Below are 23,279 nucleotides of genomic sequence, written 5' to 3' on the forward strand. Positions count from 1 at the left end.
TTTTAATCTTGGGGGGGGGGGCACCGACATCAAAGGGCACTTTGCAGATATTCGATTGGACTGATGCAGCCTTATATTTAGTACCCCTTATAACTCTTATTGTATTATCTTATTCGTGTAAACAAATCACTCCATCAACGCCCCCCCCCCCCAAAGGAAAATATGCATACTAGCACTGCAATATCCAATGCGCAAATTGGGAAACGAAGAACAAGTTTTCTTTTGAGACAAAATGAGGTGAAATCATGCTAGTTGCTAATGTAGGAATCTTTCGAATTAGAGTTTTTTTCTTGTTAATATCTAAACAAATCTTTTCCATTCGAAATAGCTTTGAGTTTGACCCACAGAAATTCATTAAAAGTCACGGGCTTAGCCAGGATTTGCAAAGTTGTATGCACGATTATCTGAGCGGAGCGCCACCATTGGTTGGCGCGGAGCGTACTAGAAAATTTTTGGTTTTACAAAGCCCTCAGATGGCCGGAAACGGCCCTTCCCGAGTGTTCATTCTGGTTCCCTGGCCTCTTGCTAACTTGAGTCACCTCAATTTTTATGTAGAAAAAAAGGCACATTTTTAACCTGAGGAAAAGTGGGGGGCACGTGCCCCCTGTGCTCCCCCCCCCCCGGTTCCGCCGCCCTTGGTCCAGGTATACAATTGACTAGTTAGAAAAAAATTGATTTCAAAAAGCGTGGTAGCCCAGATGAACTGCGCTTATGGTGGTTTTACACGGAAATATTCGGGCATCATGATGCTAAATAAAGAAAATCATGGAATTGTCGGGCAAAAATTTGAAAAAAGATTCGGGCAAGCTACCGCATATTTATATATATATATATATATTTCCAGAGGACAAGAAATTCGGGCAAAAGTCCTGAACAATTCGGGCAGCCTAAGAGCAGAAAAAAAATATATATATATTTTTTTTTTTTCTCCTCTTAGGCTGCCCGAATTTTTCAGGACTTTTGCCCGAATTTCTTGTCCTCTGGAAATTTGGGGGGGCAGTCTGCCCCCCCTGCCCCCCCGCCTCGTACGCCTATGTATAGAGATATTGTAACAGTAAGTGGGACTCTCTCATCTCTTAAAAAAGTTTCAGCGTCTTCATACAAAGTTCTTTTTCTCTGGAATTTCCAGAGCAAGCATATATCGTATATAGGCCAACAAAAGTTACTATTTTTTATTCGAGAATTTAATCTCATTCTATAACTTTGTCACCGATTTATGTCCAAATCGGGCTGAAACACAGTTGTCGCACGCCTTTTTTGCACACGCTCCTAAACTTGTGTTATTTCGCAATCAATAAGCACTTGGCAAACACGGCGAAATGCATTGTAGGAGCTTAGCCCATCACTATATTTTAGTATACTGCAGCTTGGATATCGTCTGAAAATCCGTTTTAATACATATTCATAAAGCAGCAATCGAATTGTTTCAAGCAAAACTTTGAAGAAAAGAAGTTGAATATTCATTAAATATCTGTTTGCGACGATGTCGGACTCACAATGTTGATGAAATTTGGAAATTTCTTTGCCTCGGCTTGAAAAATAAAAACGAAACGTAAGTAAAAACATTTCATCTTTCTAATTGCACATTTTCCGTTTTCAAGAAGGTACCACCTCCATCGTCCGGTCGATGGTATAAAACAAGTCAAACAATGGTTTGAGGCTAAATTTGGAGTTGTTTCAGCATTCTGGGTTGAATTAAAGTGACCTTTTTTAAGGTTGCTCTTGTTCATCGGCATCAACGTATCCTATCGTGGTTAATTGCATATGTACATGTATATGCACATTACCATAGTGTGTAGCCTAGGGTTATAGTTTTAAGTATTCTATAGTGCAGTGTATTCATATTACGGGACCGTGTGTTTATGAATTATGATGTTAGCTTTCAAGACATTGTTTACGAATACAATGTCGTTGCCTTGAATTTTGGAGGACTTAAGCAGTTCAAAGTAGGGTAGTGCTAGTACAACTACACAATACTAAGCCTATGCTGGTATTATTAGTTTACTACTGATTTCTGCCATTGGTGGTTGTCAGCACTGGCAATACCTTCATGCCCAGTACATTTGATAGTACTTGAATATTAAATAAGCTTATATTAAAAAAAGTACTGCCTTGGTCGGCTCTGGTTAGTACTAAGTAGTTTTAGCCTTGTGTGATTTTATCCGGTGTACCTAGATACATAGGCCCACCTGCTAATTCTGGATAAAGTCACTGTAGGCTACATTACAGGTTGGTCGAGTCAGTGACAATTGCACATTGGTTCTCTACTTTGTCCAAAGGATAAGGCAAAGGATATTAAAGTGTGCACTGAATTTTCGTACAGTGTTTGTAACGCATTTTGGTAGTATTCTTTGTGTGTGAATTCATATTGCAGTTAATTTTTGTTTTGGTTTTTGGTTGTGCATGTGCCTATATCACTTTGTTTCGAAGTTCTTCACCCTGTAATGCTGTATGTTTCTGTCATTTTCAGAGAGAAAATGCATTTACAAGTTCCACTACAATGTTCTATGTAATATGGGCTTGTTGCATTTGAAAGCAATGTGAAGTCATTCGTCATGTGACTTTATATATTGTCTCCTATTATCCAACGTTCTGTTAACAATTATTTTTGTTTTCTTTCATTTTCAGGACTCTTTCTGCATCTGCAGGTTGGATTCTCCTATGTGGGCACTTGGGACATAGTAACTTATTGGACTTCTTAATTTAATTCAGTACTTTTCACGCCATTCAATTCATTGCATTGATTAAATAAACCTTGAAAAAACACATTCCTGTTATATTCTTTTGTTCTAAATCGCACATTCATATTCACCAGTGTGAAGAAAAATTAACAAGAAGTTCCTACATAAGATGTACATTTCACGTATCCAAAAATACTTTTCAATTCATCACGAAGATAAGCTGATTGATGTCTAGGAATCTGATACATCATAAACTATATGACCAAAAAGTCCAACAGAGACTGACCCAAGATGAAGGATACCACATAAAAAACAAGTTCTTAAATATTCTATGACATTACTAAACCTTGCATCACCGTTCTCTCGACAAACAGGCAATGAGCGCTAAAGGCAACACTCGCAGAGACTATTGGTGGCAAAGTAGCGTAAATGCAAGTTCTCTATTTGTTGTACCATGGTTGATATTGATAATTGTAGAGGTAGAGCAAAGATATGAAATAAGGAATCAAAATTAGAACTTCCAGTATTGAGATACTGCGTCATTGATGCTCTTGTTTAATGTTTAATTCCATTCATAGTCTGTAATTTCCAACTAAAAGCAAATGATAAATCTGGACTTACAGTGAGTTCTTATCAAATCAAGGGTAAATACATTGCAGTCTATCGTTATGATGCATGTGATGGCACGGGATTTCATACTGAAAATGTCCGAAAGCCAATGTAGTGTAAATGCAATAGAGTAAACTACAACTACAAAACTTCATAAGTAAAGGTCAAGTTAGATCCAAAGAGATAATATCGTTTATGTCTGTAATTTTGTTTAAACTTAATTACAATTTCGTTATTCTCAAGTCATTTACCTTGCGTATTGGTCTGTTGTATTTTCTTTTCTTAGACGGCCCATAACCACGTACAGAATATGGTCTTTATCTCTAAAATGAAAGAAATAGATCATCAACGCATTAAGACATATAACTATATGCTTCCTGATAATTTGTGCAAAGTAAAACACGTGACACGAAGCGCGCTTCATTTTGATGGTAAATATGTGTTTGCCTGTTAAATGATCTTGAAAGAGTTTACCGACTGTTTGCTTGCTTAGCATAATTCTTATCAATGCTACCTTCGTGACCGCAAACGTTCTTTTTCCATTAGTCTTGACAGCTTTCATGTACAGAAACAACTAGAGATCTAACCACAAGCTCAAGTTCTCTCTCTTTTTTTTCGGTTCCAACAGCTAATAGGTTAATATGTGCATTTGCGTTACAGATCCAGTAAGATGAGTTGAGGAAGTGAATGAAAAAGATACTGTGCAATACGTGACTAATACCGAGAAGAATAGATAAGAAAATTGAAGTGACTGTCATCTTTATAAGGTAACTTACCCTTTAACTTCCTTTCCAGACTATATATACATAATTGACGGTTTGTTAGATAATGATATTGCTTTTCTCTCATATGATAAATTTGGTTCCCTATATAAGATTAAGTCAATCTTTTTGAAGTATGAAGGAATTTTTTTAGGGCAGTTAAACTTTACTGCAATGGCCAGTGTTGCACTAAACTTGAAAGGCCATTTATTCCTGAAATTTATATGCTATCTCCTTAAAAAGTGCTAAGGGGGTTGGGATTTCTATTATATACCCCGAAGTCTCAAGTTAAATGGGTTAACTAACTTTCCATATCATAACTTAATTGGGAACGTATATACAATTTTCCTTTTCACTCTCTTGGAAACTAGGTATGTCTGGTTCTAGTACAAAATTAACTGTATAATCTTATCTACAAATTATTAACTTAGAAAGATTAACGTACCAAACTGTTACAAATGTTCATTTTGTTTGAAAAGGACTGAGACAATTCGTCATTTATTTTTTCACTGTGAAAAAATCATACCAATGTGGGAAGAGTTCGAATCACTTATACCTTTAAACATCATTAATTCTATTTGGTATTGTACGCAACACTTGTGATAATCAAGCACTTAACACAGTATTATTTGGTTCAAATTTTATATTCATAACTGCAAGATGTAGAACACTCCTTTTAATTTCAATCATTTCCAAAGGGGGTGAGTTCGGCGGGGATCGGACAACTTCCGGTTCACTGAAACGCATTGCTGCCGGTCACTGAGATACGATGCAAACCAATCGAGGGCCTTTCCAGTTATTCCGATTGAGGATTGCAACAACTTTGCATGGTTCACAGTATCAAAAGCCTCTTTAAGGTTATGCATGAAAATGCTTGTGTCCAATCGCATACTGGAATATTTTTCAAGCACTGGAGTCCTCGGCTGGCAAGTTTACAGATTGATTGTTCCTTCATTGTCGTTGTTGTGCTGATGCTTGTTACCACCTTACAATTCCAACTGCAAGTTCTTTTGATTGTTTGGCTATATTTAAGTTAGTTTGTTAATTGAAGAAGGATTTCAAGTTAAAAAGAGGAGAAAAAAAACCTTACCTTTTAACTGCCTTTCCAGACTCAACGCTTATCCAACTTACAGCAAAATCAAGCATACGAACAACTGGTGACAATTCGCGAAGTTTGTAGTCACATAATCGAACCACAAAGTCATTTTTCTGTTCTATCAACCTGGATAATGAGCAAAATTAAAATTAAAACTGTGAATATTGGGAGCATGTACTATTAAAGAAACTGGCGCTATCGAACCAATCAACCAATCTTGGACCGATCGGTGAAATGTCTCTACCATAGTCTTAAGATATATTGCCTATTTGAGTGTGTGTGTAATGAATGTGTAGCAAGTGGTATGACAGACATAGCGGTGTCGCCCGTTTGGATGTGTGTATATATATACTCACTTTTTAACCTTTGCAGGCCTTAATATGGCTACTGTACAGCCTGACTCGCCAGCTTTGATTCTATAAAGCTGTGCCTCTTCTGTAATCACCGAGTACACTCCCAAAAGAGATTCCCGTTTCTCTTCAATTACTTTGTCACTGTCACTCTTTGTTGGATCATCGGAGATGACTTTCACTGTACCATCAACAACAAACACGAAGCCGATTTCCTGGAAAGATGATATCCCACAAAATCGATAACAATCAGCATGTAGTAAAGGTGTTAATGTTTGCTCAGTTTTTTTCCATTGGAAATGAAAGTTTGTCTATGAGAGTCGTCGTAAAATATTTCATTTGTAGGATCGATAAATAAGTGTGACAAATTGAAAGACTTTATGTAATGGTATAAGTACCATAAACATTGTTGTGATGATATCAACAAAGTCTATATAGTAAAAGTTTAAACAGTGATAATGTGGATGAGAGAAATCAAGTAATTATCTCAAATTTCAACTCTAATGATGATAAGAGTAATATCAGATATGGTGACTAAACATAGGCATATGATACGTAGCCAACTAAAGCACTTCGCCGATAATAGGGGCTTTACCAGATTGACGTTGGGTCACAGGAAGACTTGATATTTCTTCTATTGCTCTTGCTTAGTAAGATGTGTCTATTGCTTTTAACATGTATAGTGATTATTGTGGTCTCTTTTCTTAGGACGCTAAGTGGTTTTTCGAAGGCGTTTTAGACCGCAAGCGCAATATGTGATATCAGTCGATAAACTATGACATAACATATGATCACCCATTCCCACCCATATATATATATATATATATATATATATATATATATATATATATATATATATTCATGATATGTACCTTAGGTCGATAGTTTATGGTAAAAAAGTGTACCTTAGGTCGACAGTATACCTTTTTTTATTGTCGCAAATAGCTTTATAATGTTCTCCGTCCTCTAAAACGTTCATTTACAAGGTTTGGTTAGGGTCGGTTCAGGGTTAGGGTTAGAAAAAAGGGTTAGGGTTAGATTGAATTTAGTGCGTAAGTCAATGTAACTGTCGACCTAAGGTATGATCCATAGTATTCCTATATAATAGGCCTAAATATATATAGAGAGAGCTGCCAATCATATACATGTGAGCTCCCCCCCCCCACCCCACCCCACCCCAAGAAAATGATAACTTCCATTACATAAATCGAAGGAATAATGTATCTATAGATAAACATTTCCGAAACACTCAGTCTTACACATGGCCGTTGATAACTGTAGCTTTACATTTCGTATGCAGACATAAGAACCAGACGTTTGGAAAATCAATACTGAAAAGCTAATTTCACCTACTTTCATTAAATATAACTAATGTTTATTATGGAGTAAATTCATGACGATATGATTATCTGAACCTAAAATACTCAGGGGAAACGTCTAGTTATGCCATTAAAGATTGTTGTAGAAAGCTTGCAACAAAGCCACAGATATGACTTAAAGGAATACATTTTCAATACACCTCTTGGTTCTCTTTGCTGATTTCATATTCTTTAGGTAGATTGTATAATTCCATGTAATCCCTCAACAGTTCCGTGTAGCTCTCTCCCTGAAATCAAATACGATATAAGATAAAACGATAGATGAATGAATGGATGGATGGATCGATGAATAGAGGAATAATTCAGCTTATTCCAGTATAAATTTAAAACAATTATAAACAGGAAGCTTGGGAGTAAACTTTAAGAAACGAAAATTGATACAACTGATACAATATAAATTCAGAAAGTGTGGTTAAAGGTTTTAGAAACTGACCACATACCTTCAAAGCAAGGACTTTCATGAAACTTTGACATGCCTCTAACAGTTTGCTTTTGTCAGATACTTTCTCGAATCCTTCCACGTTGCCAATGCCATGATCGAAATCAGGGTGTAACTAAAATGAATATACAATGTACGTTACCAATAAAAGATGTCATTACTCATTGAAAATAATAATATAGATGTAAATTTAGAAGAAATGAAGACACTCACACTGTCAGTATATTAACAGACTTGTGAACTAACAAATCAGTCATAACAAATAAAGTGACACTGTGTTGTGCGGAGTTATTCATTAAAGGATGAATTACTGGTCGACATTTATATGACGAAACGTGATGGAATGACAAGACTCAAGTAGATCTCTGCTCTCTTCCAAAACATGTTTCAACTGTTTAACTTCTCATTCAGGTTCCATTTTTCATTTCTCTTGATATCTATTTAGGTCGTATGTTAGGTTTCTTCGAAAATATGGTTTTACATGGAAAGCTAATAAATAAGAGTTGGATTGTTCAGTTGGAGGAGTGCATGGTTTAAGTAATGATTAGTTAAATGGTCAGCCTCTTTTTTTTCCGATCTATCATCCCCCACCCCCCCCCCAAAAAAAATCCCTTTAAAAATCATTAAGTAAATATTCCATGAACCTTTGATATATTAAGTTCGGTTTCACCGTGTTTTAACGTCGAACAATTAAATCAAACCACCTCTTCACTCTGCGTAGGATTACAAATTACCTCGTGTTTAATTTCTCGAATCACAAATGCACTTTCTCTCGTTGGTGCCCAAAGATAGGATCGTCCGCGCAGTTCTCCCTCGTCGTCCGATTCACTATCACTCTGAAATTGGAATGACAACGTTTCTACTTGTTTTTTTTCTGATATAAAATGTGTCTATTAATTGGAGAACAATACTAAAATCATTGATTATATCAAATCTCTATTCTGAGAGGTGTAATTAACAAAGACCTTGGAAAACACATTCATTTCTGAACTCGAGCAGATAAGCTTGAATGCCTCTGACTGTTATATGAATAGTCTAATATATATTTTACTTTTCAATTCTAGTAAAGTCGAGTATAGTCTAGTCTACAAATTCCCTTAAGTTTGTAAGGAATAATGGATAAATAGAACTGTATGCTTGTTCAAGTGACGGCAGACGACCAAACTGTTATACGCAACTTGGAAAAGGACAGGTTTAACAAAATCATTCATAACAAATAAAGTGACACTGTGTTGTGCGGAGTTATTAATTAAAAGGATGAGTTACTGGTCGACATTTATATGACGAAACGTGATGGAATGACAAGACTCAAGTAGATCTCTGCTCTCTTCCAAAACATGTTTCAACTGTTTAACTTCCCATTCAGGTTCCGTTTTTCATTTCTCTTGATATCTATTTAGGTCGTATGTTAGGTTTCTTCGAAAATATAGTTATACGTGGAACGCTAATAAATAAGAGTTGGATTGTTCAGTTGGTGGAGTACATGGTGTTAGTTATGATTAGTTAAATGGTCAGCCTCTTTGTATTCCAATCTATCCCCCCCCCCAACAAAATTCCTTTAAAACTCATTAAGTAAATATGAATAATATTCCATGAACCTTTGATATATTAAGTTCGGTTTCACCGTATTTTGACGTCGAACAATTAAATCAAACCACCTCTTCACTCTGTGTAGGATTACAAATTACCTGGTGTTTAATTTCTCGAATCACAAATGCACTTACTCTCATTGGTGCGCCCACTGCAATGCTTTGTAGGCACAGTTCTCCCTCCTCGTCCGATTCACTATCACTCTGAGATTCGAATGGCATCGTTTCCACTGGTTTTTCGTCTGATTTAAACTCTGTCTATAAAGTGGACAACAATACTTAATTATGATACAACCAGACAAAAAATAATACAAAGTGGCTTAAAATATGTAACAATGAGAAATCTTGACCAAGTTTGATAATAAAAGAAGATGATTAACTTTAAATTTGGTAAATATTAAATATTTTAACTTTGTGGAGGAGACTGGTGATAAGGGGGGGGGGGGGTTACAATGGGCTAGTTAGTGTGTTGAAAGGCCCTGTTTCATTGACTGCTTTGATAAGTACTCACCCGTTTCCATATCTGGGGTCCCAATCCGGAAATACTTTGTATTATGTTTCTGATCTTTAGCGCACAGCTTAGAGTAATCTAAAAAATGTCGAACAAAAGAGTATACGCTATATTGTTATTTAAATAAATGAAAGGTCACAGAGAAATTTGGATATATAGAAAATAATGTGTAAATCGAGATCGTTGGACATAAGAAAGTCGTCAATAGTTATTCATACGTGCGTATTCATTTACGCGTATTCATACAGTTTAAAAGTTGATATTTAACTTTGGTCTGATAATTCTACGGATCACAGTTTTTTTCTCGAAAGTGTTACTTTATAAATCATTTTGTTTTCATAGTAACATATATATGGAGCGAAGCAGTCTCCAGTGGGTTAAGTATCTCAATACTTAAAGAAGGGGAATAACCAAGTTTAGACAAATAAGTAAGTAAGGAAAATGCATGTTGGTGACGTATAACATTTATTGAATACCCAGATAGGATTTTTCCCCCCTATACTCTACTGTCATGTCCCGCTTTCCAAAACACTCTTTTTTTGTCAGTATGAGCAGTAAGAATATCATGTTTGTACCACATAACGGGTAGAAACCTTCGTACTGTGAGTAATAGTACTTTGAAGCACGATATGGGAGGACAGTATAAAGGGGTAGGCCTAATAGCATTAAAAATTGTCCCAACTGGCTGCTATTTTACACTAAGATACTAGAACAATATTCAATGTACCATAAACCGTTATGTCACCTGCGGTACCTTTGTGTTTAATATTCATGGGTACTAATACTCTGTCGTCAAGAACACTATATGCCATGTCAATACTTAAAGGATGACGTGGGCAGAAGTTTAGTCTATATATATGTTACAGTCCAACAAACAAAACAATAAAAATTAATCTCTAGTCAAGTTGCAACAGTGGTTCTGGTTTACGAGATACTTCTTTTCATATGCTCAACCTAGATCTTGCAATGCTCCTTTAAGGCTATTTATGGCTCATGATGACCCGGGCACGAATATTTTCCCCCAAACTGAACTGACACTGAAATTATTTCCTCGATTCTGATTGGCTCTCAGCGAGCACGTGATATACTTTAGTATTCAACATTGATCCCTCCATACTCTGTCGATACCAGTCAACACGAACAAATTCAAGATATTCACATTAGCAACTTTCCAGAACTTTTGTAGGTATATATGAACGAAAGTATAGTGTTCTTAACACAATGAAGCAACTATTCCCAACTACTGCGCCCATTATATAGGCAGTCCTCGATCGTTTGTTTACTCGCTTGACTCCGCTCTACGCAACACATGTAATGTAGCCTGTTGTACCGGGAGCAACTCCCTGGTTGTACTGTGTATAGTATATAACACAATAACACAGTGTTTTTAATTTTAATTGTATGCATGTAGCCGATGTACATATGTACGAGGTGTTTGTGTACATTCGGAGTTGCGATACTTTTACGATAGTTTTATAATCATTCATTCAAAATGTATTCAGTCAAAGAACCATGATAGGCCTAGTCGAATATGCAGTGGCCATGAAGACGGCGAGCGAGTGTGTGCCTGCCAGTGAGTGTACACAAGGCATTTGCCGATATGTCTGTGTCTTTTGACTTGTAAACTAGTTGTATAAAGCCTTATAACCTATACGTACGGAAATCTATTGGCTCGCTCAGAGCCAATCAGAATCGAGGAAATAATTTCAGTGTCAGTTCAGTTTGGGAAAAAAATATTCGCGACCCGGGCTCCTTAATGAGGTTCTAAATTTTAATGTCAATTCGCTGTGTTCTAAATTCTAATGAATATAGCAAAACATGATTTTTTACACTTCATATTTTCAACAGAGCACCCTTGCCATTCAATGTATTTTTTCCATGACAAATTTGGATACTAGACTTTAAACACGTCATATGGGGCTATAAAAGTCTAACTAATGATCTGTATACTCTCGTTTATAGCTCCATGGTATACTAAACTGTATTGTTCAGTCACTTTGAATGATGAATCACGGCTGCTTAAAGGGACCTTTTTTTCAAAAACTAACTTGGACGGATACGGTGTAAAACATATCAAATTGAACTTTGTGCCTAAGTCATCTTTTAAGAACTCTGTTCGAGGACGATAAACAGAAAAAAGACCTTGAAACAAATATTTCAAGAAATAACCTTTTACAAACCTTCATTATAATTTTTCCAATCCCCCCCCCCCCACTTCCTTCTTTATGTATCTTCTACTCATGTATACTCTCACCTGTATAAGTCGAAATGCAAACGAGTTATCCTTCATCGCTAGTTCTAAGAACTTCTCATTTGGAAGGTAATAAACCTTGCTGTCTTTCAACGCCTTGGCATACACTTTCGGAAAGTGATAGTTGTTACCCTGAAAGGAAACGTGTAGATGCTGAGTGATTTTGTCACAGGGACTATACATGTCAAATTGAACCAGGGAGTTGTCATGATTGAACAGATACGAAAAAAAAATCCAGAGAGCTTAAACGAAGATTGTGATCAATAATATTGGATTGATCACTCTACAGGTTGTGGGCGACATTTTCCGAATGTCCCCGACTGATTTAGGTAGTGCCATGGACCTTTATAGAGGGGCCAGAGGTGGTTTCGGGGTTTTTATAAGGAAGGGAGTGTGACAATGGAGTCCTTGAGACCACCTCCCATGTAGAAGTTTCTGGGGTTCTCACAGGGGAAATAAACTGACGTTTCTAAACGGTACCCCAAATGGTGCATTGTGAGGCATATTAAGATTTTAAATGAGATCTACAATCAGGGGCGGTGATCTGTTTCAAATATTGGGGGGAGGGGGACATTTGCTTGGGTGCAGACACGTAGCATCTTTTATCCCCAAAGTTGTTCGTTATATTTTGTATATATATATATATATACTAAATATAACGAACAACTTTGGGGATAAAAGATGCTACGTGTCTGCATATATATATATATATATATATATATATATATATATATATATATATATAAATAATTATAAATAAAGCGGGAGACCCGGGTTCGAATCCCGGTGGAGGCTGGAAGCTTTTTCACTGTGCTTGATTTTCCAATTCATTACGATTTTCATTTATATATATATATATAGGCTATATATAGGCTATATTTAGGCTATATATAGGCTATATATAGCCTATATATATATAAATATATATATTATGGTTACTGGTTGCTACAGCCCTATTTTTTTTATCGGCCAACCAAATTTCATTATGGATTAAAAAATACTTTCGATGAAGTTTGTGACGTGTTTTGGTGATATTTAGTAACAAATTGCGACACGGTTAGACAGGCGCGTTGCGAGGAATTTGACAAGGGAGGGGCGAAGCTTGTAGGCAAACTGTCTAAGCGTAGCACCACCACGAGTTGGCGCGAATCGCCAAAGAAAATTCCTCCCAGATCGCTGGAAATGGCACTTCCAAGGCCTTGTAAGTTGCATCTAAGCATTTTTCTATATTGAAATTATTAGCGATATAGAAATAAATACAAAAATATGCTAAAAAACTATGCCACCAAATATGGGGGGGGGGGATATTAGATACTATATCCCCCTACCTAAAATATTTGGGGGGTACTGCTAATAGTTTATCGAATTCTAAGGTTAACCAACAACTAATAGTAACGAGTAATTACTACCAATGGTTAAAGCAAAGCATAGTTGAAAGATTAAAAAATTGGTGATTCAAACCACAATTAGCATATATCTGTTATCACTAATTGCGAGTTATTTAATAAAATGAATGACCATGACAAATAACTGGTCAGTATTCACCTGCTTACAAATTATCATAGCATTCAACGTAACATTTGGAACTGGGTCTATATATAGAGGTATTGTAGGGACACAGCAAATAAACCGTAATTAAAAATTTTACCGTCAACGCGTCAGCAATGGAAAATATACTATATATACATTCCTGATCTTCGACACGTCTGATAACGTCTTTACTACCGCTCTGAAATGAACCAAAGATATGTCATCTTTATAGGTGAGTACGAAATATTACCTTCTAATATATCTATTATATTATAATATATTCTTATGATATTGCCTCAAGTATCAATGTTTTCATATATAGTTATACACCTTATACCTTTAATGGACTGATCTAAGACCTTTATCTTCGTGTAAATATATAAGTGAAAGCCAAAAAAGTAGCAATATGGTATTAATCATTCTTTGGAAATAATCTTTGGCTACGTATCATATATGCAAGTTATACTCTTAAGGAAGTATTGTCCTACTTATACTGTTATTCTTATGAAAGTGTGACAGTGATAAAGGCTTAACACTCCTAAGATATCATCAGTGTATATTCAGTTACACTGACCGAGCTCTTTGTTTTAAAACAAGAATGGGGTGCTCCACCTTGATGCACAACTGCTACTAATTTTACTAAATTACCTTTTTATTGAAGATAGAAAGCTCGAATGCCCCACTTTCAACAACAAAAACATGTTTGTTCAATTCTTCGTAGTTCTCACACAAGTCTATTCCTTTGGCTACATCCTTTTTTATGAGATCCTTGAGTATTTCATTTTGGCCCTCTTCCAAAATCTGAGAAAATAACCTGAAAAAAAGGGTTATAAAAGGAGACCTTACAACTTTATAACAACGATAGTTTTGTTTTTAAATGATTCGTTGATACATTTCTACCCTGTAATAGTAAAACCACAACACTAATTACCGAAAATAAGTATTGTATATGCTTACGTAATAGTTAACGTTCCACCTACTTCTACTCACTGAGCTACTTTAATCGTATTCTTGTCGCGTTCATGATCCCCAATCAATAAAGTTGTTTCCTCACAAGTGTACTTTCGCAATAACTGGATGAGTAAGATACTAACCTACGTAAGGAGTCGTTCCTACAGTCCACTTGCATGCATTATTGTCAATTGAGCTATAGATGTAATAGCGATAAAGTTATCGCAAAATATGCTAATGAAAAGCAAAGGAAAGTAAGTCTTGGTATACTGTACCCGCTTTCAAATAAGTTTGCAAACTTTCTCCTTCCGTCTACCTCTGTCATTCTGTATCGTCAAAGCTGTGCAAAAAATATGAAACATTCAACAGCTAGTCTTCGGTCAATGAGATTTACAGATCAATGCTGAGAGAGATTGCCCTCGAATAAACAGATAGACAAGAATACACAATAAAACCACTAACAGGATCGCGGTTCACGCACCGCCCACAAGTTATGAAAAGGTAGAAGGAAATAGCTGGAAGTTACCTGTAACCACCTCCCAAAAAAACTCACACGATCGTCAATCACTTTTGACTGGTTGGCACAATCAACCTGTTCTATTTTGCTCCATGTCTTTCTCCATCGTATCGAATACAATCTGACTGGCTTTCCCACTTTAGGCTTCTATATACATGATACCATATATATCCCTATAATGCGAATGAGTGCTGTGTTTTGATTGGTTGGTACAATCAACCTGTTCTATTTTGCTCCATCTCTATCTCCATCGCATCGAATATATCTGACTGGCTTTCCTCTATAGGCTTCTCTATACATGACACCATATATATCCCTATAATGCGTATGAGTACTGTGTTTTGATTGGTTGGTAAAATCAGCCTGTTCTATTTTGCTCCATGTCTATCTCCATCGTATCGAATACAATCTGACTGGCTTTCCCACTATAGGCTTCTATATACATGACTCCATTTTCCCTATAATGCGTATGAGTACTGTGTTTTGATTGGTTGGTACAATCAACCTGTTCTATTTTGCTCCATCTCTATCTCCATCGCATCGAATACAATCTGACTGGCTTTCCTCTATAGGCTTCTCTATACATGACACCATATATATCCCTATAATGCGTATGAGTACTGTGTTTTGAGTGGTTGGTAAAATCAGCCTGTTCTATTTTGCTCCATGTCTATCTTCATCGTATCGAATACAATATGAATGGCTTTCCTCTATAGGCTTCTCTATACATGACACCATATATATCCCTATAATGCGTATAAGTACTGTGTTTTGATTGGTTGGTACAATCAGCCTGTTGTTTTGCTCCATCTCCACAGTATCGAATACAATCTGAATGTCTTTTCCTCTATAGGCTTCTATACATGACAGTGTATGTTTCCCTATATTACGTATGACTGAGTACTGTGTTTTACCAACATCAACGTAATGGGAAAGGTGTTGGCATATCTAACGATACAGGAAACAGTAATAAACACGATACAGTGTACAGCAAGTGAAGTGAGTATACTCAGTAATAACAATGGAGCATTAGCCTAACAGATCGTCACTTAAAAATATGGACACCTCAGGGGCGGATGCAGGATTTGTGACAGGGAGGGGTCTAACTGGTCCAGCCGCGCCTGAACGTAAGACTATCTAAGCGGAGCGCCACCATCGGTTGGCGCGGAGCGTACCAGAAAATTTTTGGCTTTACAAACCCCCCAGATGGCCGGAAACGGCACTTCCCGAGTATTCTAAGCTGCATGTACCTAGCCTGAAAATATGGATCTCATGTCTGCAATTTCTCAATTGATGAGAAAAAAACAAGCTATGAAATATGGTAGATACATATCAGATGAGTTGAGATGATACAAATATCATAATGCCTTTAGCCCCCAATCCCCCTCCCGTTCCGTCACCACTGTTTGATGCAGGGCCGGATCCAGGATTCTGGAAGGGTGAGGGGTTTGCTCATGAAGAATTCGTTGGCGCATTCTATGCAGCCTACCGCTCTGCCACCTCACCGCCCCAAAACAATTCGAACACCACCTCAATTTTGAAACTTTTCGGTCTGAAAATTGAGATTGTTAGGCATTTTTGGCACTTGTAGCACGCGTGCACGCTATAGTTCATTTGACGGAAAAGACACACCTGGCTGACTTGTAAGGATAACCGCCCTTCTGATGTCCTACATGTTTAAAATTGGCGTTTAATTTAATTTTTTCTCTCTCTTTTTTTCCTCTTTTTCCCCCTCTTTTTTCTCTCTTTTTTCTTGGCCAAGAACAGGGGGGTCCGGACCCCCTGGACCCCCCCTCTGGATCCGCGCCTGCACCTCACCCACAAAACAAGCAAAAAGGATTTAATGGAATCGTTTCACAATATAGCTCCACTGTATGATAATGGCGGTAAAATCTGTTTTTACCTCCATGGTATGCATTGAAGACTCGCCCCCAAACCGCGTGCGGCCTTCTGAATAAGTTAACTTTCTGTTGCTTGCAAGTGACGTTTTGTTCGTGTCGCTACAAAATGCAGACAGTAATGAAACGTGATACCTTGTGATCTGTAGCTGGACCTGAGATGTCCATCGCTGTATCGTTTGCACACTGTGCTGTGGGTATTGACCGCAGCTGTATGTACACTAGTGTCTAATTACCGATGGTAGCAAGCTGTGTGTGTGTATTTTCTGGGATCGATGGTGGTGTCTAACACTTTTGTTACACCTCATTCGAACTAGGTCAGAGTACCGGCATTAGACGTTTCTTTTTGCGCGAGTCTTCACACCCTTTAAGTGGCATATAGCCAGACAATTGTATTCATTTGGTCTACATCCCCGAAAAGAGATTTTGCCTGGACCTGTTTCAAATGATGAGTAAATAATTAAGACCATATTCCACAGCTAGACACCACATATTGTGTGTTTTTCAAAAAGTGTTGAACAGTTTGATATTGTAACCACGGAACTTTTCTGTTTAGAAAGTGTGAACTTATTACTACCTGGCTGTTTTGACAGGAACTTCGACAAGATAAGAGAGATAATGTATCGACTGAGTTGTGGTACCATTTCTCATACAATAATCCTGTCTTTCTCTCTAACATACCATGAGAGAAAATTTCGTCGGCTGCTACATTGCCATTGACTTTACACTGCCAGTCGTTCGGTGGAAATTCATACATTTTGAATTTCAAGTTGACGCGATGTGACGCTCGAAATTCTTTTTCACCTCATTACTTCATTCAATAACAAATAAGAAGGCGTGTGTCTAAGTTCTGGAAATTGTGTTCAAGATAAGTTCTCATAGTAAAACATATAACCGACCATAGTCTGCTTCCTGTTGTAACGTTTGCTGTTATGTAGGTTTTGTGTAAGTCTTAACGACAAACCCGTTGGATACATGAGAATCAGCCATTTTATTTGTAATTACAATCAAGATTAAGTTTTTGGCGGTAACAAGTTGCACATTAAAGCATTATATATAGGTCATCCTACTGTATGTGGAAAGCAGTTCAAGGGGGTATTCTATAGGGACACTTCTGCATGGTTTTAATGAGGTCTTTACCAAACTCCAAAGAGGATGTTCTTCATGTGGATTATGAGAGTTTCAAGTACATATTGTTTGAAGAAGAGTGACAGTAGTATATCATTCTAATCAAGCAATACCTCCCTGCCTGAAGGATGCTCTAGAAAGCATCGATTATCTTTAGTTGCCTCAGAAATACAAAGGGACAGTCATCATTCCAGTTAAATTTCCTCATGAATTATCCCATTTATAATCATTTTTTTCACTCTTTGTCCAGTCTGATATAGATTCAGAAAATTATGTTTGTGACTATCATCTGGCAATTTCATTAACTTTCTTTGAACAAATTTATAGCTACAAGAATGACGTATTTAAAGTGTGAGAAACATGATGAGACAATAAAAAATCTAGCATATTGTAACCTGCTCTGTCCTATTTGCTTTATTCTTTCCATTTTTGGTTTCGATGATAATCGTAACCTATGCATTCATGCAGGCGGAAAGTGTGTGTGTGTGTGTGTGACGCCTCGCTTGTAAACACGATATCTCAAGTAGGAAGCTGGGACCGATCTAATATTTGGTGTATATGAGTACCACATTGAGTAGATGTGCCCTATTGTTTTTGGTGCCTGCGAAGGTCACCAAAGGTCAGTTAGAAGCCAAAAACCAAAATATTAAAACAAGCAATAACTCCCATTGACAGGGTCCGACATGGCTGATATTTTTGGAGTAGTTATGAATTAGGGGATAAATACGAGGGGAACCGGTCTTAAATTTGATTTGAGACCGATGATGACGTCATCGATGAGGCTGAGCGGACCGAGGCGATAGCCGAGGTCCGCTGCCCAAATGTTAGAAAACGGCATTTTTTCGCTATTTTTTGCTGATCTGTATTTAATTCTCCTTATGCCTCCCTTGATCTTTTTCCTGAATGACGTAATAGTCACCTCATGTATAACAGCATTTTCTTCCGACGAACATTAAGAGTGAAAAAATACGAATGAAGCAGTATCGTTTGGTCTTAAATTTAGGTAGTTTAATCAATTCAAATACTCAAAAATGGAGGGAAATGACAATTAAATAAGAACAAATTTCTAAAGATAACATTTTAAAACTTATTTTTGACCTACCAGGTCAAATTGCGCAATAAACAGATGCTGAGTTGTGTGTGTTCTGAAAAGTCCGTAAACGCTGCAACAGTTAGGCTATAGCAACGTTGCCAGTTGCTAACATTCTTTTGAGTAGAACTCGTCTATCCCTATTCGGTAGATGAACCGTTCAAATAAACGTTTACTTGGCCTGAGAATGAGCAGTTTTTGAAGAGGTTCCGAGCCCCATTGTATGATTGTTCGACAGGTTTGGACTTGTAGTAACCGCAGTGTTATTGCGAGTCTGAAAGATCGCTAGGCCTAGTCCCTGGTCAGTCATGTCGTTACTGCTAGAATTAGTAGTAGGCCTAGTGCTTACGTTATTGCTAGGCTTAGCGACAAGGTTTCTTCTGTTATAGTGTCAACATTGGACGCTTTACGCTTCGGTTCTTCGTTGAAGCACCTCGATAAGGTTGCTGACATTGACTCTAGCTCAAAATTAAGCTCAAAATTAATCCCTAAGTCATTCATGTTACTCGAAGTATTTAGCTGGATGATTTAAGAAGTACGTACAGTGTGTATTGAGACTCGGTGTGTGTGAAAACATATACAGTACTACTGCTGTAACTGATTGAAAGTAGGCTATATATACTGTACAGTGTTCTTTGCAATTTGAAACATTTCTTTGCCCATAAACATATTTGCATAAACTCATGGCAATGTACACCATGTCTTCATTTCCATATCAATTCCTTTCTTTCTAAAATGCACACTAAACATTCTTCAAAATAGCCCTCTTACTGAAAATGGTCTATATGGTAAAGTCATAGACCTAAAACTGCGGCGGTCGAACTCAGTTCGCGTGCCGCACAAGGAATGGCGCTAAGGAATTGATATGTTTTAATTATGACTTCATGATTGCCACGGCAACAAACCAGTGTTTGTCTAACATTTCGATCCTGAAGCAATTCTCCTCTCTATACACTCGACCAGTCTCGAATCGCATTCGAGACTGGTCCAGTATACAGAAAGTTGGTTTAGGCATTTATGAATGAGGTAATGGATCGTTTCAAAACATAACGGTCATGTGATCCAAGGTCAACAAAGGTCAATCAGGGGTCAAAAACTAGTATTTTTGCAGTAACTTGAGAACAAAATGTCCGTCAAGGTTGGGAGTTATGCTATTGTAATCCAGGAGTCGACCCGCATCTAGGTGACCTTTGACCTCAGGTTGACCTCCGGTGACCTTTATAAGTTTTTTGTTTTTTGAATTTTCGTTGCCATAATCGGATCTCAAAGGTACCTTCCGATCAAAACGGTCCATGGTTGACCTCTATGCGACCTTCGTGTGCGAAGTTATCAAAGGTCAATTTTTTTGGTTTTTAATAAGTACAGTTAGGATGGTCGCACAGACTTGTCATGTTGTTTTTTTGGAATCAGCGTGTCAAACTACATCTGACCGCGAGGTCAAAAGGTCAAGGTCAAATCTTGAAAAATATGCTCATTTTAGGAGATACGGGCAAAACAACAAAAGTTTGTCAATATTTTGATATATGATAGAGCTCTTTGTGCTATATATAGGAAACCTACTCCCGCTTCAATCGGACACCCAGTTCTCAAGTTATGAGGAGCCAAAGGTTGGTTTTGATACCTTTCTAGCAATAACATTATGTGTGCACATTGTAGGCCACACAAATTTTAGGATAGAGTCCACATTATCAAGAGGAACATTTTTGATAAAAACCATCAGGTCATCTAAGGTCATTCAAGGTTGATTATGTGCAAAACACTGCCAACTTATGCTAATTTTTGCAACAACTTCTAGTCACGAAGTCTGAATGGCTGGTATATTAGGACAAGTTGTGAATGAAGTAGGGGCACATTTTCCAAAATATCCGTAATGTGATCCAAGGTCACCAAAGGTCAATTATGGGTAAACATGTGTTTTTTGGCAATAACTTGTGAAACTACCATTAACAGGGTCCGACATGGTTGATATTTGTGGACTAGTTGTGAATGGGGTAAAGGGTTGTTATTAGCAAACAAACATATTTTGGAGCTTATTACAGATAGGTCACAGACTTGAGAAGACCTCTCCCCAGGACACAAATCGATAAGTTACCATCCCAACACCCCCCCCCCCCCCCCATCTCATTGCACTCAAAATTATGTGTATGGGCCTGATTTGCCGATTTCGTTTAGGATGTAACTTGACAACACCCTCGGTTCCCGTCCTATAATGAGCTTTACGCACGGATGAAATTTCATATTGGCTAGGCAACTCTCGTAGACCTATGAAGTACAGTTACCATAATTGCCAAATCTTACCCACTGTGTGTTAGAGAATACGGCAACAATGAAGTTTAGACTCCTTTAAGTTCGTAATATTTTACCTCTGCAATTATCATTTTTTGTTGTAGCTGTTGCCTGCCCTATCCCGCCGTACCCGCCCTCCGTTGGGGGAGGAAGTTAGGTTTATGTGATCTCTCCCCCTGTAAAGATGACTATGAACCCAATGTAGTGGCCGAATACAACATGCACCTATACGGATGATAAATAGCAGCAATCTCAACAAAAACATGATAACATCTTTTACAGATGGAAGACTTGTTACTTTTTCTTCCTATTTTCCTTTTTTTCCTTCTATTTTTTGTTTTGTAGCAACGCACAACTCCTCATTTATTTCCTGTAGCATATAACTATGTATGCATCTGCTTTAATGATTGATAAAATGAACTCGTTGTTTTCTCGGCAGCTTGCAAACATACAAATGTCAAAAAAAAAAGGGTTCTTTGATAATACTTACATTTCGTGCTTTTAAATTCTGTAAATTAATTGTAAAAGTTTCTTCAGATACAAGGATGAGAACGTGTCATCTTCAATTAGCGAGATTATGTTGGATTAGTGAAGCCCTATACGAACGCCAGATTTGTAGTGAATCCGTAAGCCAGATGTGTTTAATCGTACTTATGCCAAGGGGAATTGTACTTGTATTCACGTTGGACTGCTGGCACTAGTATTCGCACTACGCACTAACGCCCGTTGCGGCTTACAAACTAAAAGAATATCAAACCTTGTCGCTTAAATAGCTCTGCCTATTGTTATGTTCACCTAAATCCAGAGCCGGCCAGCGCCATAACTGCAGCGATAGCGTAACAGAGACTACCACTTTGCCATATCTTAGATTCAGCCGACTATAACTTTCGATAAAGCATTCCTAGAATTTATACAAAAATAGTTATCCATTCTTTTTAACAATATAACTTGTTTACTGTATTTCTATTGTCCATTGTGCAATAGACTAAATAAGCTCTACAACAGAAATCAAGATCTAGTACAAATACAACTTCAAAAACAGGTCTATGGAATCTTTAAGGTGTCATGCCAAATTTTAACACCTTTTGGTATTTTTGGTTATTACATTTTCCGTTAAGAGTACATTTTGCGGCGAAAGTTATTACATATCTGGTTAAAGATTACATTTTGCGTCAACTATTACATTTTGCGGCGTAACAAATGTCTCATATATTTTTTATACGAATGTATAATTCCTAGTATTTTTAGCTCAACAATTCTGAGAATAATTTTCACTGACTACTTGCCATTTTGCATATTTATAACTTCCCATGTATTTACAATACTGAAGGATGTTTCTGCGAATTGTGAACAGTATACTATTACTCTTTCAGAAGTTATTAATGTCACAATTTGAGAGAACTTTATTGTTTATATGTAAACAGTTTCATAATATCATGCAAACAAATCTTGAATTGATGACATTTAAGGATTAATTATCATTCTTGTACTTTCTCAGCTATTTAAAAAGTAAAGATATATAGATAAAGAATGATATGAATATGGGATGAAAAATAACAGTAATATGTGGGATTCATAAAAATAGGGATCATGGGATTAAAAAAGGGATAATACGAACAAGTGATAAAAAAGGATAAATGGGTTAAGCAAATAATAGGAATATCGGTAATTGAAAGATGAGATGGGATAATATGGTATAACAATTACGAAAGATGATATTATTTATGATGGGAATATGCGATAAACACTCATGGAAATATGGGACAAAAATCAAGAGAAAATGGGATAAAAATCATAGGAATATGGGATGTAAATAATGGAAATAATGGGATAACAACACATGCTAATATAGGAAGACGAGAAAATAACTGTTGCAAGACTTTAATTATACTGAACGTTAATTATTATTATTATTATAGTCTGAATAAATGAAAAAGTAAACAAAATTGATATTTCAAGATAACAAGTAAATATGTTGATTTTCACCAGACATTGTCCAATGTTTGAGAACACAGCTAGTGGGCAGAAAAGTTTCATTAAGAAGATTTTGAGAAAAAAAAACACCATTAAGAGGGAAAAGAGGAATTTTTATGTTGCATGAAGTTTAAAAAGTCAAAAGAAATTTAGCGAAATTTTTAATATCCTTTCTAAATGGGCCAGCTTATTAAGGGCAGGAAAAATTCTGGACGTGTGTTTTAACTTTTACTTTAACC

General features: G+C 36.8%; 1 protein-coding gene across 5 annotated transcripts in view; it reads right to left on the reverse strand.

Moving 5' to 3' along the window:
* The window catches only part of LOC139979518 (neuropathy target esterase sws-like), a 42,614-nt gene that overhangs the window by 12,849 nt on the left and 6,486 nt on the right, over positions 1-23,279 (reverse strand). For 2 of the 5 annotated variants that reach the window (XM_071990414.1, XM_071990411.1), the window contains exons 2-13: positions 14,423-14,487; positions 13,845-14,010; positions 13,315-13,395; positions 11,670-11,798; positions 9,416-9,493; positions 9,040-9,162; positions 8,050-8,151; positions 7,317-7,430; positions 7,017-7,103; positions 5,504-5,712; positions 5,142-5,273; positions 3,542-3,613 (exon numbers count right to left, since the gene is read on the reverse strand). In XM_071990414.1, the coding sequence (XP_071846515.1) occupies positions 3,542-3,613; positions 5,142-5,273; positions 5,504-5,712; positions 7,017-7,103; positions 7,317-7,430; positions 8,050-8,151; positions 9,040-9,162; positions 9,416-9,493; positions 11,670-11,798; positions 13,315-13,395; positions 13,845-14,010; positions 14,423-14,472 (1,343 nt within the window). In that variant the 5' untranslated portion in view covers positions 14,473-14,487. Of the gene's footprint in view, positions 1-3,541; positions 3,614-5,141; positions 5,274-5,503; positions 5,713-7,016; positions 7,104-7,316; positions 7,431-8,049; positions 8,152-9,039; positions 9,163-9,415; positions 9,494-11,669; positions 11,799-13,314; positions 13,396-13,844; positions 14,011-14,422; positions 14,488-14,673; positions 14,698-21,556; positions 21,934-23,279 lie in introns of those variants that run through there. The other 3 variants (XM_071990412.1, XM_071990415.1, XM_071990413.1) reach the window with 3 other exon arrangements.

Source organism: Apostichopus japonicus, chromosome 14 (genome assembly GCF_037975245.1).
Source record: "Apostichopus japonicus isolate 1M-3 chromosome 14, ASM3797524v1, whole genome shotgun sequence".
NCBI classification, from domain to species: Eukaryota; Metazoa; Echinodermata; class Holothuroidea; order Aspidochirotida; family Stichopodidae; genus Apostichopus; species Apostichopus japonicus.